The sequence below is a fragment of the Neofelis nebulosa genome, chromosome 5 (genome assembly GCF_028018385.1).
Source record: "Neofelis nebulosa isolate mNeoNeb1 chromosome 5, mNeoNeb1.pri, whole genome shotgun sequence".
NCBI lineage: Eukaryota > Metazoa > Chordata > Mammalia > Carnivora > Felidae > Neofelis > Neofelis nebulosa.
The window spans coordinates 155,935,187-155,961,500 of NC_080786.1; the positions used below are offsets into that span (position 1 = coordinate 155,935,187).

Here is a 26,314-nt window from a genome sequence, read left to right on the forward strand (position 1 = left end):
CACCCTCTGGGTGATTGGCGACGGCTCCCGTCCTGGGGGTGTGAGAGGGTGCGGGAGTGGACAACCGAGTCCCCCTGCCAGGAAGATAAGGGGCCTCCCAGCCCCCCTACAGGGGCCCACGGAGGGACTTTGCCTGAGGCCGGGGAGCCCCGGCACTGAGTGCAGCCGCAGGCCCGACTCCCTTGGGGGATGGAAAGGACTCGGGCGCCGGGATCTCGCCTACGGGCTCTGAGTCATGGTGGGGGCTGGCAGGTGTGGCTGTGGTGACGAAGCCGGGAGGAAGGTGAGATGTGTCACTCGGGTCAGGCCAGGAGGCAGCTGCTGGGGGCTGGAAAAGATTCTGGAATTTTCCAGTGACCAGGAGGCATGAGTGGGCTGCCTTCCCCAGAGCCCCACCTGGCGGCCAGGCCTGGGAAGTTTCTAGGTCTCCTTTGAAGAAGGCTCTCTGGGAGCGCCCGGAGGGGGGGGGGGGGGCTCTGTCGGTGAAGCGTCTGACTTCGGCTCAGGTCGTGATCTCGCGGTTCGTGAGTTCGAGCCCCACGGCGGGCTCTAGGCCGACGGCTCAGAGCCTGGTTCAGCTTCTGGGTCTCCCTCTCTCTCTGTCCCTCCCCCACTCAAGCTCTCTCTCTCTCTCTCAAAAATAAATAAATCTTAAAAAGATTAAAAGAAAAAAAAAAAAGAAGGCCCTCTGGGTGTGAGCTCTCTGGACCCTCGGGCAGTGATGGCTTCTGTCCCTTCCCCTTCCTTGCCTTTTCCTCCGGTGCCTCCAGGACTGTGTTGGCAACCACTATCGGCCGCCGTGGGCACCACGGGGAGACCGGGGAGCTCGGCTCGTCTGCAGCCCCCCTCGCTGCCCCCACCCGACCAAGGAAAGCAGGAGGGTGGGAGCTTCCAGGGTGCAAGTAAGAAATTTGGGGGGAAATTCAGAGCACGTAGGCACCCCAGAAGGGACAGGTGACCTGGGACGCTTCTGGAAGTGACACAGGAGCAGTCCAGCCGGCCGCGGCTCTCCGCCCTCAGCTCAGCCGGCCACCCGTGCGGATGCAGGGAACGTCGTGCCAGAAACCATCACCATGGCGGCAAGCTTTCCCTCTGGTGGGGAGAAGGGGGTCCAACGGGTAGGTTGTCGAAAGTAATCTATCTGAAGCCCGTGTTTCAGATTACGCAGCAGACGCCCTGTGCCTGTCGGCCATGGCTCTGTCTCTGTGCCACTGGTGAGACCCCGTGCCTCCCGGCTGCTGGGGACCTGACCAGGAATCCGCATCTGCCCGCCTGGAGGGCGTGGTCCTCACACACACACACACACACACACACACACACGCACCAACCCCCGGTTGCCCTTCGGGGCATCTCGCAGCCAGTCAGACCTTGGAGGCGGAGGCCGGTACCTGGAACTTCCTCCAGGGCCAGTGACGGGGTGAAGGTTTGCACACCCGTCCCTGGCTCGTACTCTCTGTGCTGCCGCGGGCAGATTCTCCAGGTGCAAGGTGGAGAAGTCAGACTTCTACGAGCATCTGGAACCCCCCCCCACCCCCACAGTTAGAAGAGGGACACAGGCGTTCACGGTTTTCGTGGCCAACTTGGCATTTAAGTCATCAACTGGTTTATGACACCCCTTGTTCCAAATGTCCCGTAATGTTGGTAGATCTTCTATGATACGTTTTAAAATGTTAAAATCCAGCCGTATCAAACACAAAAGAACCTACAAGAGAAGGAGCTGTCCCCGTGGCGCTGTCCGGGACACGTGGGCGCAGGCGCGGGCCCCCTCATTCACTAGCCCCCGACACGCACACCCCGCACTTGCTTCTTCGGGTCCAAGCCACCAGGAGGAGCAGCCCGCCTCAGTCGTGGCACGTTCTCCTGCCTGTTTCTGTGGCTGCGGGTTAGCAAGGCTCCGGCCGGAACTTTCTCTGCTGGCTCCCACTCTGGCCTGGCCGTCAGGCATGCCGTAGATGCTAAGGCGTATCCCCCGAAAAAAGGGAAAAAACTGGAAAGAGCTCCACCCACGAAGCTCTGGCTGCAGCCAACAGGGGCCTCCACTGAGACCAGACATTTCTAGAGGAGGAAGCAGTTGACCACGACGTTGAATGGCCTATACGTCGCGGATGGGTTGAAGCCGGTGGAGCAAAGTCTCTTGAGACCCCGATGCCTCCGAGCGTGGTTTTGCGGTGAGTTCGTTGCTTTAATTCGTGCTGGTACCATGTGCCTAGTGGAAACCCCCAAGGCCCCACTGGCCCCACACGTGGGCTTGGGAAACTCACTCCTCTCACACCTCAGTTTCCTTATCTACGGAACGGGACTAACGATAATTCCTGTCTCGTAGGGTCGTTGCAACGATAAAAGAGAGCACACAGGAAATGCGGTAGGGTAGATCAGTGCCAGGCACATGGTCCACCCTGATTAATTGCCTGCCGTTGGCATTACTCAAGACCTTCTGAAAGATTGTGAGCCAGCAAATATTTCCCAACACAATTCGATAGTAATTAAGGAAGGATGGAGTCACAATGTCTAGCCATTCAAATGCGCCAGCCCCACGGTCAAGGGCTCCCAGCTGAGGTCACATACAGCATCCCTCCTGTCTTCACAACTCGGACGCCCCACGCAGGAGCTACTGTACCTCAACCTTCAGAGAGGCCTGGGCAAAACCCCTTAAAATAAAAACGCTCTTGTCCCTTTCTGACACGTGGAGACCTGTGTAGTGAGGCAGGGCTGGTGGGGCACAGATGGGATTGCTAAGCGGTCAGTCTGCCAGGGCTCTCCCTCTCTCCCTGTGCAGCCCCCACCCCCACCCCCGGGGTCTCGGACGTGCCGGGAGGCTCCCCGCAGCCTCTGCCTCCCCAGGCACCTGCCTGCTCTCTGAAACTCACCATCTTTCCCACCGATGCCTCAAGGCAAAGCAATAGATTCACGTCTGACGCCTTCATCTGTGATGAAGTACCTCCAGACAGAAATTGCCTACAAGTACCCCTTCCTGTGATGTGTGTGCCTGGGGGTGACAGAAGGTGTGTGGGTAACCAGGCAGAGACGCAGGGAAGCCTTCGGCCTCTTGATGACGCCCGACTGCCCGCTGTGCCTTCGGCACCCCCTACACGGGGTTAGGTGGTCCTGTCTTATTCCAGTGACCTCTCGTCACCCTCTGCTTCCGAGTCTCTGGATAGAATGCTCATCTGCCGGGAAACTTGTTCCACCGGAAGAATGGAAAACCCACAACGTATCTAGAGGAGATCAAAGTGATCCAGGCTCCCCAGTTAAAATTATGATTCCAATTGACACGAGTGGTCGGTATTCATTCAGACAAGCTCTGATTGATGGGTGCGTTAAGAGAGCACACGTCCCTTGGAAGTAAATGACAAATACTACACCAAGCACCAAATACTACAAAGAGAGATTAGAAAGAAACCTAACAACGAATCACTTGTGGGTTAAGTTCTCACAGGCAAAAAGGGATCTTGGAAGTAGAAAGACCTGATTTGGTTCCAGCGCCTAGGGATAAAAAACGTGCAGACAGGGACATTTATCACAACACCTCCTTGTGGCTCCGGGCTGGCATGTCCCCACTGGGCACTGGTGTGGCCTGTGGTGAGATCTGCCTGGTCAGTCATGGTGAATGCCCCAGGGCAGAGAAAACCAAATGGACGAGGGGGGCAAGGTAGCACCACGAAGGCGTTCCTGCTTCTGAGCTCAGTGAAGGGCACGTCACAAAGGAGCTTCAGGGCCATTTTAGCCTGACACCCCAGTGGCTCGAAGAGGGGCTAGGAGCTGTTCTGGAGGTGCCGGGGCAGAAAGATGCTCCTTCTGGGGGCTCCACGGTGGCTCCAGAAGGAAGAGTACCCGAGGCGCTGGCTCAGGCCGCGAGTTTCCACCCGGGGACCCGCGGAAGGACGGGGTGTCTCCATCAAGGCGGGAACTCAAGGTGGCGGCCCGTTCCCCTCTCTTCAGGTTTTCAGGTCCCTCTGGGAATGAAAACACAGCTGTTACCTTCTTTAGCCCGTCAGGCCGGCCTCCAGCGCCGAGATGGAGTAGGCGCCTGCATTTTGCCACGAGTGAAGTGTGGGTGGGTCCCCGGCATCAATGGGCACAGGTTGGCCCCTGCTAGGCGGTCCCAGGTGCGCATGGGACAGCTCTCCTACCCACACGCGCCCCCGCATCGTCCGTCTCAGACTGAGTCCTCTCCTTAGTTTCCCGTGACTCCCCCAGCCCTGGCAGTCCTGCTTTGAGTCAGAACAGTTACGTGTTACACCCCAAGCACAGAACATAGTGGATAAAAGAGAAGAAGAGCCAGTGGGCAGTGCTGGGTGGGCTCTCGGAAGGCCCGGGCGCCATGTTCAAAGAAACAACCAAAGATGCAGACCCTCTGGAAAACTTGCCTTGGGAAAGGAAGCCTCTTCTGGACCTTCCCCCCTCCCGAGGACACCTGAAGACACTTGCAAAAGGGCGTGTCACATACCGGCCCCCAGTGGCCCCGAGGCAGCTGGTGACTGAGTTGCCTCTGGCCTCAAGGGAGCCGTCCATCCACCATCCATACATCTGCTCATCTGGGGCCAGGGAGGGTGGGAGCTCCTTTTTTTTTTTTTTTTTAAATTATTTTTTAACGTTTATTTATTTTTGAGACAGAGAGAGACAGAGCATGAACGGGGGAGGGTCAGAGAGAGAGGGAGACACAGAATCCCAAGCAGGCTCCAGGCTCTGAGCCGTCAGCACAGAGCCCGACGCGGGGCTCGAACTCACGGACCGTGAGATCATGACCTGAGCCGAAGTCGGACGCTCAACCGACCGAGCCACCCAGGCGCCCCTGGGAGCTCCTTTTAATGCCCCCCCAGGGAGCCACGTGGCCCGCACCGGTGTTTCCCAAAATGTTTTCCCTTAAGACCCCGTGCATCAAAATCACCAGATCAGAGCCTCTGAAGAAGAGGCCTGGGGATCGTCAACGTGCACAAACAGCCGGGGGGGGGGGGGGGGTCCCACGTACCCCTACGGTGAAGATCCCAGCAGCATGCGCGGGGACTGGAGTCCCACTCTGCTGTCACTAGCTCCGAGGGCCTTACCCAGGTCCCCTCGCTGTAATATGGGGATGGTCCTAGGACCTGCCACCCAAGATGGCCCTGAGGGAACCGGGGCAAGACATCACCTGGCACCCTGGCGAGAAGGCTCCCAGACTCGGGAATCTTGTTCTCCCAGGAGCCAGCCCTCCTCCCCAGCTTGAAGACGGGGAGTGGACTTCCTGGACCTGCCCCCGTTTCGACCTTGACCTTCCATGATTACTACCTCGGCCACATGGACCGTCTGTCCCCGAGTGCAGCTGCGTGGAGGGAGCACCTCCGTGGCTCTGTGGGCGACTGCCCCTTCCCCGCCCTCCACCCCTCCACACCCACACGGCCCTCTGCACCCTGGGGTCCCGTCACTGGCCATCGAGGCCACTGCGGCCAGGGGACCACTCTTGCAAGCAGAAATCCGTTTCTCTTGCTTCCAAAGAGGTTGATGGTTGGGGGCTGGATTCTGCACTTAAGAGTGTGACATGTCCCAGCAGTGGGCACCGGGCCGGTCTGCCGGCTGACAAGACGAGTGCCAGTGGACGTTTCCAGGAAAGGCCTGTCTCCCAGCATCGCCTCGCGATGAGCCGGCACCGAGGGTAGGGAGCATCCGTCCCTGTGGAGGATGCACAGCAGGCCTCAGCCTGGACGGGGCAAGTTCATGCAGCTTCTCCTTGAAAAGCAAAACTTCCCTGGGGGGTGCCTGGGGGGGCTCCATCGGGCGAGCATCCGACTCTTGGTTTTGGCTCAGGTCATGATCTCACGATGGATCGAGCCCGGCGTGGGGCTCTGTGCTGTGCGTGGGGCCTGCTAGGGATTCCCTCTCTCTCCCTCTCTCTCTGCCTCTCCCCTGCTCTCTCTCTCTCTCTCTCTGTCAAAAATAAATAAACAGTAAAAAAAAAAAAAAAAAATTCCTGGAGGCAGAGCGGGGAAATTAATGTCCAAGGCACATGAGGTCTTTGATGTTTTTCTTAGCCAGTTGTTTCAAATTGAAAGGAGCGTTTTAAAAGGTCTTTGATCGGGGTGCCTGGTGGCTCAGTCAGTTGAGCGTCCAACTTCAGCTCAGGTCATGATCTCACGGTTCGTGAGTCTGAGCCCTGCGTTGGGCTCTGTGCTGACAGCTCAGAGCCTGGAGCTGCTTGGGATTCTGGGTCTCCCTCTCTCTCTGCCCCTCATTCCACCCCCCCCGCCCCCGTCAAAAATAAATAAACTTTAAAAAAAAATTAAAAGGTCTTTGATCTAGGGATGGAAGCAGATTACTGCTCGCTAGAGACTGGGGGAGGGGAGGGGAGGGGAGGGGAGGGATGGTGACCACGCGTGAGGTTCAGTTCAAGGAGTGAAGGCATTCCCGACCCTGCAACCCTGCAATCAAGGTGCAGGCTTTACAAAACTGAAGAGCCCAGATACCACTGGATTGTCCACTTGAAAATGGTTAATTTTATGTCACGTAAATTTGGCCTTCGTTTTAAAAGCAAAAGGAAAATCTCAAGTTCTTTGAAGCTATTCTAAGGCATGAGTGGTGCGGCTCAGAGTTGGAGGTCAAGTCTGCAAATACGTGCTGAGCGCTCACAAGGCAGAAGGCTGTGCGGACGCCCCCGTGTGGCCGGGCCCCGACGCCTCCCTCCTGCTCCTCCCTCCTGTCCGCCTGCGGTGCTCCCTTCTCCTGCGCGCCCTGGTCCTGCCGAGCCGGCCTCACCGACCTGTTCCCCTCCTCCTCCAGGGAGGCTGCCCCAAAGCGCAAAGCTGTCCGGGGACGCCCCCACCTCCGCCCCGAGGTCAGAGACTCTCCAGCCCATCCCTGGCTCTCCGCAAGGTCCAAACTCTTCAGTTGGGCCCTGGGGGGCTGCAGATTCACACCCTCGCCTCCTGTCTGCACCTGGTCCACACTCCACTCCACGCACACGTGCCCACGGGATTCATCCCCATCCCCAGGGGCTCATCCTCGGCCACCCGTCCCCCTTTCCCCACTTGGTGGAGCAAGTTGTCCGTCTGCCTCGGCCGCCCTGTGTGTCCCCACCCCTCACAGAGCCTTGCCTATGGGACTAGCCATGCTCCTGTCCACCAGCCAGGGGCCACGGAACACCGCTTGCTGAACAGACCACCCAGTGATCGCTCCCTGGCTCGCACAGCAGCGCTGGGGCCGCAGAAGAGGATGTTGGAGGCCAGTGACGGGGCCAGAGTGAGCTGCACCCACCTCCAACTGCTCGTGGATCCAGTCCAGGAAGGAGGTGATGCGCGTGTAGACGCCGGGCTTGTTCACGTCGGCACAGCCGATGCCAAAGCTTGTCGCTCCCACCAACTTCCACACCCTCCTCTCCTGACACACCAGCGGTCCCCCACTGTCTCCCTACGTGGCAAGGAGAGAGGCACTGCCGTGCGTGTCCCTTGTGTCAGCACCACGATCCCCCCCTTTGTAGCTCAAACTCGGTTCCACGACGGTTCCACGTTACTCCCCCAGCCTCCAAGAGGGGTTGTTGGCACTCCCAGCACTGGGGTCCTGGGTCCCCCGAGGACGGTCTCCCCCCTCTGTCTCCCCGCCAGATTCTGGACGCGCCGAACCGTGAATGTCAAGGCAGCTCAGAGGGAGGGTCTGCCTGGCGGGGGCTGGGCTCAGGCAGTGATGGAGTCTCACCTCACGGGTGAGGCTCAGATCCAGGGTTCCCCCCGCCCCCCCAAACCCTGAGAGCCAGGGCTGGGGTGAGGAGCGCCCTGGAGACCCCTCCCGCTGCCAGCACCCAGCCAGAGTGGGAGCGGTGGGTACACTGGGCCGGCAGCCAGGAAAGGGAGGGATATCTTGAGCAAACTTCTTCCCCACGCCCTGTATATTTGCTTTTCAGTCACGGGGAAGTGCTGGCGGTGGCCTGTCCCACAGGCCGGGTCACCGTGCCAGAGCTTGGTCACAATGTGACCAAGGGCCCCCACCTGGCAGCTGTCCACACCGCCCTTCAGGTAGCCGGCGCAGAGCATGGAGGGGGAGACGATGCCTCCGTACACATCTCTGTGGTTGCAGATCTTGTTGGAGAGTAAAGGCACGGCTGCGTGGTTGAGGACCGGGGACGCATCGCCTGTGGCAGAGCAAGAATTCAGAGGGCACACACCGGGACGGGTGAGGGGCAGGCCACCACACTCCGGGGGCAGAGGAGGCGGCTCCTGGAGGTGGACGGATGGCTCGTGGCTGTGGCGAGCTCCCTGGTGCGCGGGCCCCGCGGCCCCGTCGATGCGCATCAGGAGGAGGGGGGACGGCAGTAGCTGGCTTGGACCTCCCCAGGGCCCCCCTCGGGCCGAGCACTCGACCCACACCAGCCCGTTCAGTCTTCAGAGCTGTCTGGGCTGCAGAAGGGAAACTGAGGCCCACGAAGGTCACACACACAGTTTGTGGGCAGAACCCGGGTGCGATCAGCAGAGAAGTGTCCTCCCAAAGACGCCGGCGTCCCCACCCCGGGGGCCTGTGTCCGTGTCACCCTCCATGGCAAAAGGGCCTTGAGATGGGGGCGTGGTCCTGGGTGGCCTGGGGGGACCTCCAAATGTCACCATGAGTGTCCTTAAAAGGGTCAGAGAGGAAGACACGATGGTGTGGAGCAGAGGTCAGACAGGAGGGACACTGGACGGGGCTCTGCCAGCGGCTGGGAGGGTGGAGGAGGGGCCACGAGCCAGAAAGTGCAGGCGGTCCCGGATCCTGGAAAAGGCCAGAAAACGCACTCTCCTTCAGAGCCCCCAGGAGGGACCAGCCCTTCCGACGCACTGATTCCGGCCCACGGAGACGGATCTGGGACCCCCGACCTCTCGAACTGTCAGATAACACGTTTCGTGGGTCTAAAGCCACTAAGGGTGGGCTTGCTGCTGCGGCAAAGGGAAATGATACATCTGGATTAGCCCCACCACCGGCCCGAAGGCATCGACACCCTGTAACTTAACCCGTTTGTAAAGCAGTTATCCTTACGCTTTATAGGCTTAAAACAAGGCACACACCTCTATTCCCACGTCTCTGGCACACATCAGCAGGTGGTGTGGGGGGCGTGCTCCTCCAACCCACACGCTGAGTTTCTCTGAGTGTGAATGATACCCTGTTTTCTGCACGGGCTTCCCCGATCCACCCACACAGCCGCTTGTATGGGGACCACTGGCCGCAGGTTGGACTGAGAACGGTTCCTCTCCCTACTCGCCCCACAGGATCCAGCGAAGTCAGAATATAATCTGCCACGTCAGGTCATGAGGGACGACATGAACAGGGCTGCGGGGGCAGCGTGAACGCGGCAGACCTCCCGCCACCTGGCCGTGGGAGCCCAGGCAAGGTGCTCGGCGCCCCCTCAGCCCCAGTCCCCTGGCCCTCAAGACGACCACAAAAAGAATTCCCCGCCGAGGGGCTGCTGTGAGAAGCAGGCAGTGTCTCACGGAGACATCCGGCTCGGCACCTGGTACGTGGTGAAACGGAGCTCAGCGTGTGTGTGGAAGAAGCTTCTAGTATGGGCGAGAGGAAGCAGCCAGCCACACGGGTGGGACCCTGCACGCGGAAGATCTGGGTACGCCCCGGGGTGCCTTGGACATTCGGGAGGGAGCGGACTCAACTAAAAAGCCTCGAGAGGGAAATCCTGAACTTCCTGTGTTGGGGTGAGCTGCACCCACCCCCCAAAAAACACGCTCACCCGCAACCCTAGAAGGTGCCCTTATTTGGAGTAGGGTCTTTGCTGATGTAGTTAAGGTAAGAATCTCAAAATGAGATCGCCCTGGATTTAAGGGGGGGGGGGGGCTTTAAGCCAAAGACTTATAGAGAAAGGGGAGAGATCTGAGACACAGGGTAGGGGGGCACGTGAGGCTGGGACAGAGACTGGAGGGATGTGTCTACAAGTCATGGGAAGCCAAGGATGGCTGGAGTCATCGGAAGCCGGAGGAGGGGCTGGGGACAGGTTCTTCACCCCCAGATCCTCCGGAAGGAACCGGCCCTGGGACACTTTGATCTCAGACTTTCGGCTCCAGAGCCGAGAGACAATGAGCCTCTGCTGTTAAAGATCCCCTGCTTATGGACCTTTGCTGCAACAGTCCCAAGAAACCCACGCTCTTCCTACCAGAGAGAAAGCAATTGGCGGAAAAACTCCACGGGTGTCGAGCACACGCGTGCCCCCCGAGGACGGATGGGGCGGGTTCCGACTGCGTGCACGGCTCTTATTAAGATGACTACTTCTGTTAGGGTTAGAGTGTTAGGGTTCCATTTGTCTGCTTTAATGAAATAACACATCCTCCAAAGTCCTCACCAGTTACGAACATCTGTCTTCTGAACAGACCTCGGGAGGGGTCCTCTAGGGGGTCCTTGTGTGCTCAGTTAGCAGGGTGGGGAGGAGGAGGAAGGAGACCTCCCTGGTCATTCGGTAAAGGTCTCCCTGACAAGGGGTGGCCACGGTTCCCCTTTCCGATTTGTTCCTCTCCTGACAAAGTCTGCAATTTCACATCCCGAGACAAACGGAACCATGACTCTGACCCACAAGTGCTCTGCGGAGATGGTGTATCCAGTGGTCGACCCCTCACCCCCTGCCCAGGACGTGTGAGCCTCCGGGGGCGCTGTGCTGGGGGCGGGGGGGGGGGGGAGACACTGCGCTGGGACACGGGAGGAGCGTGTGGCCGTGGGCGTCCACCCCAGCCTCGTGGCTCTGGGCTCCCTGGACTTAGAATCTCGAGTTCAGATGACTGACCTCCGTCCTCTGTGGCCCCCCATCCTGACGTCCAGCACATTTTTCCATCAGGGAACTGTTCCTCGGAGTTGGGCAGACAGACTGGCTGGATCATCTCTGTTCCAAGGGGAAACAACAACCTTGAACTCGACTGAAGCAGAAACAACAGCCTTGAACTTGACTGAAACACTAGTCCAAGAAAACAATCTCTCGGGCGTCTGCCTCTCCGAGGGGCTCAAACCGGCTCCCAAAGGAAGGTCAAGCCCTGGGTCGTGTTGAAAGCTACCGGCTCAGAGCAGGGACTTCCCCCCGGCCAGAGCCGTAAACCTTTAAACACCCCTAAACCGTGGCACCGTGAGTGAGTCTGGACCAGGGGCTGGCATATTTTCTGTGAAGGGCCACACAGTAAATACCTGAGGCTTTGTGGCCCCGTGGTCTCTGTCATAACTGCTCCTATCTGCCACAGGGGCGTGAAAGCAGCCACAAATGCACCTGGTCGTGTTCCACGGAAACTCCGTTTGCAAAAAACAGGCAAAGGGTCGGATTCGGTCCCGGGGCCCCGGCTTGCCCGCTCCTGGTCTGGACCATGGGTACGTCGCCTTAGGAAACATCCCTCCATGAGTATTCCTGTCCCTCCCGACACATCTGGAGGCAAGAAGCTTGCCTGTCCCTGCCGGCCGTGTCACATAAGCCCTCCGCCAGAGGCAGGGTCATGGCTGCATGAGGCCGTCAGGTGGATACATTCTGACACGCTCTGAGTTTTTCTGCACGGGACGGTGATGGGAAGGCAGAGAAATAATAAGGGCGCTCGTTAACTTTTATCAAGGTACAGGTGCGGGGGTGCCGGCGGGGGGGGGGTGGGGGGGAGGCTCTGTCAGTTGGACGTCTGACTCCTGACTGGGGCTCAGGTCGTGATCCCACGGTTCATGAGTTCGAGCCCCGAGTTGGGCTTGTGAACACGCTGCTGATTCTTCCAGGTCAAACCTGCCACTGACCTTGTGCCGGGATCCCGCTGCATAAGGGGGCCCCGTTGACTGTACCTCCGCCCGCGCCCCAAGCTGCCGGGGAGGGAGAAGGGGGCTTTGATTGACTTAGCAGTGGGCTCCTAATCCTTCCTCTGCCCCTGCAAAGTGTTTGAGAGTTCTATCCTGGGTGGCTCTTCTGGTATTCTGGTAACTTCCGGGGGTCAGGACTTGCTGTCCCCCGTGGGGAAACGTGGCCTGCTGAGCTCAGCCTCTGGGTGGGAGAGAATGTTTCTGAGTCCCTCTGGGAGCTGCAGGTGCCAGTATCTTTCGGCTAGTTAAGAGACGGCGGCCGGGACGATCACGCTACAACCGCGGGCTGACCTGGGAAGTCCACGACTGACCACACCGGGCAGAGGAGTGGCCCCAGCAGGGGACCTCACCACAAGCAGCTCCAGGACAGGGAACAGCTCTTTGTCCCCACGGGCCAGAGACCCCCTTCCGCCACCTGGAGGCACCAGGTGGCCTGGCCTGGGGAAGTCCCTTTCATCCCCAGGTACCACCAGCAGGAAGAAAAGTGGCACCAGCGGGAGCCCCAGCGGAACCAGACAAACCGAGCTGACCCAAGTAGAGCCGTATAGTCTCTAAAATCCAACACCATCCGAAGCACAGCCCACAAATAGGAACGTCACGCACAGTGAGCCTCAACAGGGTCACCACCTGCTAAACCCGAAGATGGCTAGGGACCCAGCGTCTCCTAACGCAACAGCCCAGCGTCCGGGATGCTACTGAAGGTGACTCATTGTACCAAGAACCGGGAAAGTCACAACTCCAGTGAGAAAAGATAATAAACTGAGGCCAGCAGCAAAATGAACCAACCAACCAGCGGGATTATCCTGCAAGATTTCAAAGCGGCTGCCATACGAATGCTTCAACGGACGATCACAGACAATCTTGGGGCGCACAAGAGGAACAGAAAAACAGAGAGACCCGGACGTACCGTTGAAGGTGAGCGGCCCGGCCAGCTTCATGAGGGCAATGTCATTGCCCAGCCTCTTGGGCTTGTACTTGCTATGGTAGATGATCTTTTCCACCAGGTGGGAAGGGGCCGGACTGTCGAGCAGGGAAACCAGGCCCACCTGGATGGTCCACGACTTGGGGATGTACAGGCTGCAATGAGAAGTCAGAGAGGGGGAGCGAGAAACCCCCAAATACTCTAACCCACCGACCTCAAACGTCCGGAGACCCTGTGCCAGGCGGGCGGCCGAGACAGAGGCTCCCCCTGCACCTCCCGAGCTCGTGCTTGGCCTCTGACCACGCCCCCGTGCCCCGCACAAGTGCAAGTGTGCCCCAGGAGTTTCCGAGGCAGGCCTCGGTGCCCGCGCCTCTGGGACTTCTGGACCTTTGAGGCTGTGAGGGGTCTGTCAGGGCCCATTCTCCGTCAGCAACCAAAACAGAGTGAGGCACAAAACAAACAAAACAAAACAAGCCATCGGAGAATTAACCAGTGTTTGGGGGCTCTCTCTGTGGCTTTTCCCCCGAGCTAATCCCCCTGCCAGCCTGCCCTGCCTCCCGCCCTCTTGGCCGCCACATGTCACTGTAAGTGCCACAGGGAGGCTGGCGGGTTTCTTCCTGCACCAGAGCTTCCTTCTGACGCCTTCTACCTTCTCTGTAAGAGCTGCAGGCCTGAAATCCTCAGAATGAGCTCAGAGTCTCCAGTCACAGCCAGCGGCGACAATGGTGGTGGGTCCACGGTGGGGGGGGTGGGGGGGGGTGGGTCCCTCGGCTGGACGTTACTTTGTGACTATCTGGTCTGTTTGCCTGCTTTTTCCGGACCTGCTGCTGAGCCCTGAAATCTACCCCGTCTAGACGGAGATCTGTGGGCAATGAGGCCCACACCCGGGAGGCCAGGGGCACACTCACTCGTGGACGCAGTGGGCAGCGGTGACCACCCACACGGGCGTGATGACAGAGCCCCCACACAAGTGGTAGCCCTGGAACTGGAGGCTGGCCTGCCACGGCCACTGCGCGAGCGAGGACACGTTTCCACCCACGATGCGCGAGCTGTAGCCCATTCTCAGACCGCAGGCTGCAGAGACAGAACAGGGTTCAGGGTGGATCCCACGGAACTTTCTGGGGAGACTGTGTCACAGCCACAGAACCCCCCCCCTCCCTGGCATCCTGTGCCCTCACAGAGCTCACAGCTGAGAAAGAGAGCTGGGAGGGGAGAGGAGGGAGCAGATCCCGGAGATGTGGGGGTGCAGTGGGAAGAACCCCTCCCCGTGACGCCCGTGACCCCGGTATGACCACGGCTCACCGGGGGGGCACGGGAGCCCGGCTTCTGCAGGGCTCCCCTCAGTAATGCGGGGCAGCGTGCACGGGCCTGACTTCTCCAGACCCCACCCCGCAGGGTGAACCCTCCCCGGGGCCAGAAGCAAGGAGCCTGAGGCACTGAACGGCCAGTGCAGGCTTTTCCTTGAGGCGGGAAGGGGGTGGGGAGGAGAAAGCGGCGGTTAGTCAGTCAGGCTCCTGGAGCCACCACGGAGAGACAGGGCCTCGTGGACCATGGTCTGTCCGCTGCTGAGAAGATGCTCTGGGCTGTCTACCACCCCGCCCCCCATCGGGTGACAGGGGCCAGCACTGGCCTCCTCCTCCTGTCAGGTGGGGCCCAAGTGTTCCCACCTGGCACCTAGGAGAGGGGACCCCGGGCAGCCGGAGCAGGGCAGGGGGGACAGGAGTCTGTGAGCGACCTCTGTGGTTGGAGAACTCTTACCCATGCACTTCAAGGCAACCACGTGACCCGAGGCACATTCCTCCCTGAGGAGGAAAAGAGTAGGTTTACGGTGAATACCCAGAGGCCTGTGAAACAGGCGCTTCTGTAGACTTAATCTTGGGGTAAAAGAAAAAGGAATTCTATTCCCCTGCTCTGGAATACAGACTGCAATGTTAGTCTACGACACGAGTGTGAGGTCACACATTCACCCCAAAACACTCGGCTACCGTGAAGGATTGTGCATGTGACAGGGCACGGGGCATTTCTAAGCTTCGTGTAGCTGGTGACAGGAGATACCGAGGACCCGTATTATACAAACGCGCACTGGGGTCACGTGCAGGTGGTTTTTACCCCAGTGTTCTTCGCCGGCCCCGGGAGGACACCAAGGGCCCTTTGGACCGTGTGGCAGCCTCTCCTGGCACAGAGTCCTTGCAGCCTGGATCCCCCTCCTCCCCAGAACACAGCCGTGATTGCTGCAGGAATGACACGGGCTCGCCCTGGCATGGCTGGGAGCCGGGACACCTCCAGCCGCGTCCCTTCGTGACCTTCCCTGCCTTTCGAGCCCTAGTTGGCTCATGCAACCATGCAAGAAAAAGGGAGAGTCACCAGACTGAGGTTTTAGGACACAAGGGATGCGCTGTCCCCACGAATCGCACGTGGGCCCCGGGGGGGAGGGGACTGTGAATTATGCAATGACAGGCTGACCAGCCGGTGTTTCCCAGAGCACAGAACACGCTCCTGGGATTGGGTCCGACGTGCCCGGAAGAGCGTATAGAGATGCCTGACCGTGGGGGCAGGGGACCAGGCGGGGACGCGCTGGGCCGTGGGTACCTGTCATTTAAGGGCATTTCATTTTACCTTCCCCCACGAAGTGCTGGGGGAAACACAGAATAGAAACGGGGAGCGTTAAGTACTTTACAGACAAATGACATGCGTCTGGGTCTTACTCTCTTTCTTTCTAGTTTCCTTGTCCCTCCGTCCTGTCCCGCACGCACACCCGGCGCCTATGAAGAGAGGGCCCCGTAGCCCTCCCCCTGCCGGGCCATCTTCGCCCGGTTCCGGGTGGGTATTCCACCCCAGCCCGTGCGTCCACCCAGTCTAGCCGCGGTGGCCAAGCCCCCACCTCGCATCCGGAGAAACGCTTGCCCGTTCCTTGGGTCCTCGTGGGGCCGCGCAGCTGGACGAAGCCAGCAGGCGACTCGACCCCGTGCAGACAGCAGCGCCTCCTGGCCGCCTACCTCACGTACACCGAGTGGTGGAGAGCCGTCACTTTGTCATCCGGCAGCAGGTGATTGATGGAAGCGAAGTCCCCCTGCAGCCGCTCTTCCACTAAGTCCACCCTGAGGGCGTCTGAACTCACGTAGCTGTAAGCACATCGGGAATGCAGACCCTACGCGTGAATTCTCTCGGCTTCAAATCCAGCGCTCCGGTCAGAATGCCACACGTCTCACGCTGGGCCGTGTCATTTCCCCCCAGCACCCCCCAGCATCACAAACCATCAACAGCTTCCTTTGCTGGCTGGAAGGGGAGACCTTCCAGAGTCTGGGACTGTGCACGCTTCTGGCCCCCACCCCACGGCCCCCGCGCCCCCCGCAGGCTCCAGGCACATGGCACGGAGGACCACGTCCTCATGTAGCCAGGTGGCCCCTAGATGCAGCCCCTGACCTGCCCTTGGCATGGCCTGAAGCAAGCCCGAGAGAGAGCGGCACGCAGAACTCAGCAGAGTCTTTGCAGGTGGGCCCCGGAGCAGGGGTGCCGAGCACCCAAAAGCAAAAGGTTGGGGGGGACGAAAGCCCGAGCCGGCGTGGGTCCCCCCCGGAGACAGACGAACACGAAAGGAAAAGGCTCACGGGGCCCCAGGAGCAAGCAAATGTTTCACGTGTCAGGAAACGGGTCTTCTGGGGGGCAGCGGTGAAGAAGGCATGGTTTTAAAAAATCAAGTTGTGGGGTGAGGGCAGCGAACGAACGCAGGCTCCCCTTTCTCGTGGCTGGGCGCTGGCTCGCTTCACTCCCTGACACGCCAGGGTGTCAGACAGGGGTGCGTCCGGTCGCGGACGTGCCGCGGGGGGCGGCAGGATGTGTGCAATACGGAGTTCCGTGGGGCGTGGGTGTTGAGGGCAACGCCCCTGCCAGCCCTGCCTGGGGTTCGCACGACCACTACCAGGGCAGGCGCTGGGCACCGGACTCCGAGATGAGACAAGAGCCTGATGAGGGCGGGCTGGCCACGGCAGGGCGGGAGACCCAAGCGGGCCCCGGGGGAACCCCATAAACTGCGCAGCCTGCAGGAGGTGGGAGCCAGCAGGCTGCAGCCACATCCCCCCCCCACCGCCCCAGGACCTCGCTGGGAGCCAGGCTCGCTCCTACGCGCTCCGAGGCCGCTGGAGTGTCACACGACCCTTTGAGAGCGGCCGCTACTGTTCTCCAGATTTTCGAGGCCCGACTCAGGGAACTGGGCGGAGGACACGGGGGTTCAAACCCAGGTGATCCGGCTCAACAGCCCCCCCTACTTCTGTCATCACAGACAGCTGACACGGGACACAGCCGAGCAGAGAAGGGCAAAGAAGGGATTTCGGAGGGAAGTAGGGAGAGAAAACAGAAAGGGAACAGAGGTACATCTTGGAATTGAAGCACCAGATAGGGAGGGAAGGACGGGTTCGCAGTGAAGGGAACGGGCCACGTTGAGGGGTAGCCGGGGAACGTGGCCTTGGCCGCACGTCCCCTGAGGGGCGCATGCTGGGGTGGGCAGGACTCTCTCGCCCTGGCCGGGCGGACAGGGGTTCAAGAGAAGGGGTCTCTGGGTCCTTCTGCACAGCAGAGGGAGGCTGTACGGTTCAGGGCAAGGGGTGGCGCTCCAGGAGGGGGAAGCAGGGGAGCCGGGAAGGGATGCCCCCCCCCTCCGTGAGTCCAAGAAAGGGACTCCGTAGGGAACAGAAATGCCGGTGGAGGGGAACAGAAATGCTGGTGGAGGCTTTCAGCCCTTTGCACTGATGGTGGGGGCAGCGGTGTGTGTGTGTGCATGTGCGTGTGTGAGTGTATACGTGTGTCTGTGCATGAGGCTGCGTGTTGTCTGAGTGTATACATGTGTGTGCTGTAGTGTGCTGTGTGAGTATATGTGAGCGTATGTGACTTCGTGTGTGTGTGATGTGCCTGATGTGGTGTATGTGTGATATGGTGCGTGTGCATGTTGGTGTGTGGTGTGTGGAATGTGTGGTGTATGTGCATGTGCTGTGAGCGTGCATGTGTGTATGTATGTGTATGTGGGGTGTGTGCTGAGTGTACGTGTATGCTGTGTGTGGTGTGTGTGCATGTGTGTGGGGAGGAGTGTGTGCCTGTGTGAGGTGTGTGTGTGTGTATGTGTGTGTGCATGTGTGTGCGTGTGTGTGTGTGTGATGTGTGTGCACGTGTGTGGAGTGTGCAGTGTATGTGTGTGTGTGTGTGCATATGGGTGTGTAGTGTGCGTATGTGTGTGCATGTGTGTGGGGAGGGGTGTGTGCCTGTGTGAGGTATGTGTATGTATGCGTATGTGTGTGTGTGCATGTATGTATGTGTGCGTGTGTGTGCATGTGAATTGTGTGCGTGTGTGTGCCTGTGTGCATGTGTATGTATGTGTATATGTATGTGGTGTGTGTGCACATGTGTGGTATGTATGTGCATGTGTGTGCATGTGTATGTGTGTGATGTGTGTGCACGTGGTGTGGAGTGTGTATGCCTGTGTGCAGTGTATGTATGTGTGTATGTGTGTGCATGTGTGTGGTGTGTATGTAAGTGGGGAGGGGTGTGTGCCTGTGTGAGGTATGTGTATGTGTGTGCACGCATGCATGTGTGTGTGCATGTGTGTGCGTGTGTGTGTGTGATGTGTGTGCACGTGGTGTGGAGTGTGTATGCCTGTGTGCAGTGTATGTATGTGTGTATGTGTGTGCATGTGTGTAGTGTGTATGTGAGTGGGGAGGGGTGTGTGCCTGTGTGAGGTGTGTATGTGTGTGCACACATGCCTGTGTGTGTGCATGTGTGTGCGTGTGTATGTGTGTGATGTGTGTGCACGTGGTGTGGAGTGTGTATGCCTGTGTGCAGTGTATGTATGTGTGCATGTGTGTGCATGTGAATGTGTGTATGTGTGTGCATATGGGTGTGTAGTGTGTGTATGTGCGTGCGTGTGGTGTGTGTGCATGTGTGTGGGGAGGGGTGTGTGCCTGTGTGAGGTGTGTGTATGTATGCGTATGTGTGTGTGCACATGTATGTATGTGTGCGTGGCATGTGTGTGCATGTGAATGGTGTGCGTGTGTGCATGTGAATGTGTGTTTGTGTGAGCGCATGCGTGTGCATGTACGTGGGTGTGCGTGCATGTGCGCTTGTGTGCGCGCCTGTGTGCGGTGTGCGGTGATCACGGCACGGAGCGTGCGGGGCCTCGGTGCGCGCACCTGTGACGTGAGGACGCCGTCCAGCACCGACGGCTGCCGTGGGGACGCACCCCGACGAGCCCCCCGCCCGAAGGGAGCTTCCTCCCTCCCCCGTCCCCGCCATCCAACGCTTTACCCGGCAGCTGGCGATGCTCTTCACGTTACCTTGGAAACCCCAGCTGGGCACAGGCGACGTTAGCGTGGTGACCCCTCCAGTCGTCAGAGCACACGGTCCTCCAGGCGGCAGCCGTGAAGACCTGCAGCACCGCGTTCCGGCCGCTCACGCGGACTGGACGGCGCGGGCAGAGCGGTCCCTTAGCGGCCCGGACGCCTGAGCCCGCGGGCGGAGGCCCCTGTGCCGCCCGCCCAGGTCCCTCCTCCGCTGCCTCTGGCCCGCCCCTCCCCGCCGGGGGCACGGCCCCCCTGGCGGGCGGGCCCGGACCCCCAGCTCTCTTCTGACTGCTCCTGTGGCCTCCCCAGGCGAGTCTCGGCCCCGGCTGACAGCCCCTGCCTTGTCCCAACCCGGCCACCCCTGGGGATGAGTGCCAGCCGGATCCCAGCTAAGGCTGAGACCTGACAGTGGTGTGGACCTGGACCCACTTCACGGATGGGGAAGGTCAAGGCTGGGTGGTGCTTCGGCGGGGAAGAGCGCGGCCTTACCACAGCGGTACTCGTCCTCCCCATCCCTGCAGTCCGAGACCCCGTCACATCGAGCTGTCAGTTCAATACACTTGAAAGACGAGCGACACCTGTACTTTCCGGAACAATCGAAGTGGACTGAGGAAAGGAGAAGACAGGTGTGGCAAGGAAGGGCTTCTTCGGTGCTCAACACTAACAACCATCCACTGGCCACGTGGCCTTGAGCCATCAATAATGAAACCATCAATAATGAAACCTGCACTGAAATTGCAGCCTGTTTCCCTCAGCCCGGTTTCTGTGCCAAATTCCACAGGGTGGGGCCGCTGTCTCACTATGTGGCCTGGAGCCACAATTCGGGGGTTCAAGGTCAAGAGAGAAAGGGCCTGGCTGTGGGCCGACCGGCTGAGCCTGCTGAGCAAGGAGCTCCACGCAGCCCCCAATCTATCACCTGTTGTCTCCGACTCCGGGCAAGAAGAGAAGGGACCATGGACCACACAGCCGAGCAGGTGGGCCGGTCATTTGAAAGAGGAAATGAGATACTGTTCCCTATCAGAGCCCATCCAAATGACTCGCTTTCTCAAAAGCCACATGAACCTTCTTTTAAAAATAGCAGGTATGCCCGGCCCGGCCTGAATGGCCTCCTTGTCTTCTCCTCCCGGCCACGCACCCCCTCCTGCCCGCAGGATTCTATTTCATCAGGTGCTTTGGGACACTTCCAACTGGGCAGGTTCCTTGGTGACAAAGCCCCGAGTGTGGCCAGCAGCCCCTCCTGGGCCCCAGGCTGGCTTGACACTCGTGCAGGCAAATAAAACTCAAAGTCAGCAAACCCCAAAGACGTTTGCCTCCAGTAATTAAGGCTGAGTGGCATGAGCTGGGGGCAGGGGGAATGGGGGGGCTCACGAAAGTTTAAATGCCTGAATAGGCATTTGAGAGCCTACTAAATAATGAATCGTACTCACTGCCCAGACCAATGGCCAGTGCTAATATCAGTGCAATGATCCCGATGACGATGATTGGAAAGAACTTCAACGGCAAGAGGGACAGTATCTGTGCCGCGACCGCATCCGCATCTGAAAATCGAAAGGCGGGGCAAGAACAGGAAGCCACAGAGCGGCGGATTTCAATAAAACAAAACTTAAAATTGAGCTATCTATTCCCCCTTCCCCCGGAGCAGAGAATGTTCCGGCCCAAAGCAAGTGGCCACCTACCTGGGGACACTTTGTCCAGGGGCTCAGCCCCACACTCTCCGCCCTTGGCCCCGTTGTGTCCATCCTGGGTTGGTGGGCGGTGTTACGGCTGAATTGTGTAACCCCCCCCATCCCCGATTATGTTGAAGTTGAACCCCAAATATCGTCTTATTTGGAGATGGAGTTTTTACAGACCATCAAATTAAAAAGAACTCGGGGCACCTGGGTGGCTCAAGTCAGTTTAGCATCCAGCTCTCAGTTTCAGCACAGGTCATGATCTCATGGTTTGATGGGTTCAAGACCTGCATCGGGCTCTGTGCTGACAGTGCAGAGCCTGCTGGGGTTCTCTCTCTCTCTCTCTCTCTCTCTCTCTCTCCCCCTCCCCTGCTCACCCTGTCTCTGTCTCTCTCAAAATAAATAAATAAACTTAAAAAAGTGTTTACAGATTAAAATAAAGTCATTGTGTGGGTCTAATCTAATCTGACTGGTGTCCTTTACAAGGGGGACATTTGAACACGGAAACAGACATGCACATGGTGCATGGTGTGAAGACGCACAGGCACGACCCCATGTGAAGATCCGGGCAGAGATTGGGGTGGTGAATCTACAAGTCAAGGAACCCCAAAGGTTACCAGACAAAAATGGGGAGGAAGAGGTGGGAAAGAAAGGAGGAGAGGGAGAGGAGAGTAAGAGAAGGAACGGGAAGAAGAAAGGCCACACACTTCATGGCCCGAAGGATACAGAGCAAGGGGGTGGGGGCAGAGGGCAAGGTCTTTGTTTTGGCCGCAACGAGCAGGCAGCTGCACTCTCAGAGCCTAGACCAACACTTGGCGGGCAGCGGTCCTTGGTCAATACGGCTGTCCATACAGCTGACCCTTGAACAACGCGGGTTTGAATTGCGCGTGGAGTTTTTATAGGATGGTCCGGTCAATGTATTTTCTCTTCCTTATGATTTTCCTAATCACGCCTTCTCTTCTCGAGCTTACTTTATTGTAAGAACAGTATATAATACGCACAGCAATCAAAACACTTGTTAAGTGAGTGTTGATGTGATCGGTAAGGCTTCTGGTCAACCGTAGGCTATCGGTACTTAAGTCTTGGGGGAGCCAAAAGTTATACGTGGATTTTTGACTGTGAAGGGGAGTCAGCAACCTAACCCGCCCCTGTGCTGTTCAAGGGTCAACTGAATGGATGAATGGATGAATGACATCATGATAATGGAGGTTGTCTTATCTCCGCAGAGGAGATCAATTCCTTTCAGGGCAACCAATCTGCGGTCTTGAGTTAGTAGAGCAGACTCTTCCCCCCAGTCCCTCCACGCCTCCGGAAGCCTGCACCACATTACTGAGTCCCCCTTACTGAGAGCCCACTCTCCACTTACACTTTAAAAACCAGGAGGAACCCCAAGAATGACCTCTTGTCATTCCAGTCGTTCTGTGTCTAAGAGTTGGATTTAGGAAATCAGTCCAAATGGTAGATTCCAAGATGGCTGCTCATTTAGAACGTTTAGTATCCATTCACATTTGCCCCTTGATAGTGCCTCGGCCATGGTGCCCTGTGGGCGGTACTGTGGCCCCGCTCCCTCTCCTTGTTCTGTCTTTGAGGGCATGCTTGGAATAAAAAACAAAAATGCATAGCACCTCTCCAAAGAAGAAATGCAGATGATCAAAAAGCACGAAAAAAAACCTTCCACCTTCTCTGGGAATCTGGGAAACTGCAAATTAAATGTAACGACATATCAACCTCACAACATTTATTATTATTATCATCATCATCATCATCATCATGACTACATCGCCACTGTCATCCAAAGTGAAAAGAAATGGACCCCCACTTACAATCGATAGGAGTATACGCTGTGGAAACTAACTTCTGAGAGTTCGAATCGGAAATATGAGCCAAAAGGCTTAAGAAATGGATGGAGGTTTTGACATAGTAAAACCACTTCCAGGACTTTATCTTAAGAGGTCATCATTGATGCACACAAATTTCTACTGACTTCGGACACTTAAAGAGGTAGCATGTGTAATACCGATGCACAGGAACAGCCTGAATGTCCATCAGAAAGAACTGGTGACAGAACAGATGTGTAGAGTTAGTTACATGATAGGGAAAGGGGGTTGGCAAACCTCTTCTGTAAAGGGCCAGACAGTAAATATTTTAAACTTTGGGTGCCATATAGTGTCTGTTGTAACTACTCAACTCTACTATGGTATGAAGGCAGCCATAGACAATAGTGAATAAATGTATGTGTCTGTGTTCCGATAAAACTTTATTTATAAAAACAAGTAGTGGGCCAGATTTGGTCCATGGGCCATAGCTTGCCGACTCCTAAAAAAAAATTTAATTATTTAATGCCATGGAAAGAATAACATAATATTGTTTGGTTTGGAGAGGGGGGGGGACCTTCAAAATCGTGTATGTCACTTCCAAAGGAAAATGGTGATATGCTGGACAGAAAAAGGCAAGAAATACAATACTAAAGCACAAATAGGGTTACCTCTGAATAAGGGTAAAATTGTGGGCAATTATAAAAAAATATTTTTGGGGGCGCCTGGGTGGCTCAGTCGGTTGAGCATCCGACTTTGGCTCAGGTCATGATCTCACGGTTTGTGGGTTCAAGCCCCGTGTCGGGCTCTGTGCTGACAGCTCGGAGCCTGGAGCCTGCTTCGAATTCTGGGTCTCCCTCTCTCTCTGCCCCTCCTCAACTCATGCTCTGTCTCTCTCTCTCTCTCTCTCTCTCTCTCTCTCTGTCAAAAATAAATAAACATTAAAAAATGTTTAATAAAAAGTAAAAAAGTATTTTTGATTAGCTGTGTTTTCTAAATTTCTATAAAGAACAATACATTGCTCATTTTTTAAAAAAAAAAAAAGCACTACTAAATTCCTACCGCTAGGAATTAATCATGAAGAAGTCATCAAACGTTAGCAGAGGTGACTGTGTATAGTGTTATTCCTGCTCATATTATTCGTACTATAAAAATATTAGAAATAATTGTATGTCAAATTATGATTTTTAAAAACCATGTAAATTACACATCTACTTGATGGGATGTTGTGATGTTATGAATGCAAAGCATTTATAAAAACCAAGGCACACATGGAAAAACACCCGTCTGGACCCACACTGTGCGTGAATGTGTACTTATCAGCAAGGACAGGAAGAGAATGAAGACAAACATAATATATCTTGGGGGTCAGGTGATAGGGTATTTTTTAAACTTATATTTTTGCCAACTTTTTGAGCTGTATTTTAAAACCTGTCCTACCTCAAGTCTTCTCCACCCCCCCCCCCACCCCACCACAATTGTCCAGAGGGTTTAAAAAAAATCATTAGGGCAGCCCCCACTCCGTGTTTTCTGGAACCTCAGTCAGAGCCCCCAGGTGACCCCCTTTCCAGTCCCAGAGGTCAGCACTCCTGAGAGCACCCAGGACCAGAGAGCTACGGCTCACCATGACAAGTCCTGTGTTTGTGACCTCTTTACAAAACCAGCTTTCCTTCCTTGTTGCTCAGAGTGGCTCCTGTCTCCTACAGTTGGATTTTAATCTGGGCATCGAATACCTTCAGCAATGCCCAGCTTATTTTAAATTTCTTGGAAGAGCTGGTGAGCCCTAGTTCTTAGGACTTTCGGGGGGAGAGGGGGCTCAGAGATTTCCCGGCAGGACTTGACCCCTAACTCCCAGGGGCAACTGGAGTCTCAGTTTCTGAAAACCTCCATCCAGAGAATGCAAACTTCTCTCTCTGGGAGTTGGTAAGGGGCTGGACAAGGTGATGCCCTCTCTAATGCCCCCCTCTCCAGGGTTCGGTAAACCCAAGGAAATGCAAGCATCCAGGTTGCGGGTGTGAGAAATCCTGGTGGGGTGTGTGCCCAGAGGGACATTCTGGGGACGCTTCCCCAGAAATCACACCTGGTTCCACCTACCTGGTGCTACAGGACTTATTTTCAAATCGTCAAGTCCAAAAAGCGATCTGAAGGAGAAGGGGGCCTCAGCCGCGGGTGGGTCATTTTCCCCCATGGTGACTATTTCAGGACCTCTGAGACTTGGCTCCACATCGACCTCCACCTCCTTCACCGGGAAGAACAAAAAGCATTTGTTTCCCTGTTTACAGTTTTAGCATCAACGCATCTTTGACAAGTTAAATCTCTGAAATCTAACAATCCACATAAAGCACATTCAATACCGATCAATCAAACCATTTGTCCCGTGAGAACGCATTTTTTTCCAAGCCACAGCAGGTACCAGAGAAACTTCCAGAGTTAGTGAAAAACTATGAACTTACTTCCGCTAAAATAATGACTTTCCCCTTGTGTAGTCTACCAATCCTAAAACCAATTCACTAGCCATCTTTAAAGATATGCCTTTTCACGATTTAGAAATTACTGCACCATTATTTTTCAGAAGATAAATCACTTTCAAAGCACTTTCCTTCTCTTGTCTGCGTTCTTTGTCCCATGTAAACTCATCCCTTTGCCAGCGCCTGTGGGACACCTATCGTAAACATGACAAGTTTTTTATACTCACATAATGTCCGTGCCCCAAAAATGTAGATGGCAGGGGGGAGGAGATGCTCACCCACCGTATTTGTAGTTTCCTGTAAACACAGCCCTTCCCGGGCTCACGCGGACATGACCTAGTTAAGGATGAAAATATCCATGCCTTCTGGATGCCCCGTCTCCCACACAGCAAAGGGAGGAGTGGCTGGGGACCGCTGGCTTGCACCAGAGCCACACTGGGCCTCTGCTTCCTCCAAGAGAATTGCACCTATCACAAAGCCAGAGAGGTCAAAAGCCTCTGGAAGTCATTCCTGCAACTCTAAGAGGGGCGGAGTGAACAAGAAAATGGCGGAATGTTCCCAAGGAAATCCCAACTCGCCCTCCCAGGCATCAGTCAGGCATGAGTTCTCTGGGAACCTGCTTCCTCAAAAGAGGTTCCTACGGGCATATAAGCATAGACACTTACATCTTTCTGTTCGGTTGGTGGCAATGTTTGAGGTTTGAAAAGAAGCTACGAAGCCATTGAACGCACACTTTGTCTTTGTGGTCTTAGGAAAATCTAAGCAGGAGTTATGTGCTAAAAGGATTGGTTTCATTTCCATCTCAAGAGTGGCTTCGAAGGGTACCTTAGAAAACTAATAAATTCACATCCAGCATTTTTGCCTTTGATTCTTGCTGTTACTTGCTTCATCCTATCAGCATGTGGCAAATTACACAGCTTAACTTTATGACCAGAATAAGAACAAACGGTAAAATGGTTTCTGAAACCTTGAACCTGGGCAAAGAAGTCCCTTCCCAGACAGGCCATCGGCGGTCGGTGTCAGAACACTGAAAAATGTTGAGAAATCCCCTTTCAGAAGAGACTCACTTCCCCAGCCCCCCCACCCACTTTACTCACCATTTCTGGAGCCGCCATCATCCAAAGCAGAAATATTTTCCTTTTTCATTATAAAAGCAAGCGTGATGGTAAGCAGGCTGCCAACAGGGTAGTCCAATCGGGAAATACTTCCTTCCACCAAGTCACCCAGGCTTGTCGACTCAATCGTCACAGCGAATGGCATTATCACGGGCATCTGTGTAACCCAATATGGCTGTGGCTATCAAATAGCCATTGGTGGTATGACTGCAGAGACCAGGGAGGGGAAAAATGTGACTTGCCTTTAATTA

The 26,314-nt window shown here is 56.4% G+C and overlaps 1 protein-coding gene and 1 long non-coding RNA gene across 3 annotated transcripts; one reads left to right on the forward strand and one right to left on the reverse strand.

Annotated features, from left to right (window-relative positions):
* Positions 1-836: 836 nt before the first annotated feature.
* TMPRSS3 (transmembrane serine protease 3) lies at positions 837-24,720 on the reverse strand. 2 transcript variants are annotated; one of them, XM_058732097.1, is made up of 12 exons: positions 24,575-24,720; positions 20,424-20,534; positions 19,486-19,602; positions 18,991-19,114; positions 15,667-15,792; positions 14,429-14,472; positions 13,579-13,744; positions 12,656-12,825; positions 10,715-10,810; positions 7,953-8,095; positions 7,225-7,377; positions 837-3,953 (listed from the first exon to the last, which is right to left on the reverse strand). In XM_058732097.1, exons 1-12 carry the CDS (start codon positions 24,666-24,668, stop codon positions 3,936-3,938), a joined length of 1,362 nt encoding a protein of 453 aa, XP_058588080.1. In that variant the 5' UTR covers positions 24,669-24,720; the 3' UTR covers positions 837-3,935. The 2 variants fall into 2 exon arrangements, with proteins under 2 accessions (XP_058588080.1, XP_058588079.1); XM_058732096.1 differs by lacking the exons at positions 20,424-20,534; positions 24,575-24,720 and having other exon boundaries at positions 15,676-15,792; positions 19,486-19,775.
* Positions 8,091-11,115, forward strand: LOC131512905 (uncharacterized). The gene is made up of 2 exons (XR_009262373.1): positions 8,091-9,729; positions 10,766-11,115. It is a non-coding gene; the product is annotated as an uncharacterized LOC131512905 (long non-coding RNA).
* Positions 24,721-26,314: the final 1,594 nt, after the last annotated feature.

Excerpts from the sequence above, each read along its gene's own strand:
- TMPRSS3 (XM_058732097.1), bottom strand. The coding sequence starts at position 24,668 with ATGGGGGAAAATGACCCACCCGCGGCTGAGGCCCCCTTCTCCTTCAGA. Across the intron at positions 14,473-15,666 it reads CACCACTCGGTGTACGTGAG|GGAGGAATGTGCCTCGGGTC; the intron begins GTAGGCGGCCAG and ends TTTCCTCCTCAG. Across the intron at positions 7,378-7,952 it reads GCGGTGTGGACAGCTGCCAG|GGAGACAGTGGGGGACCGCT; the intron begins GTGGGGGCCCTT and ends CTTGCCACGTAG.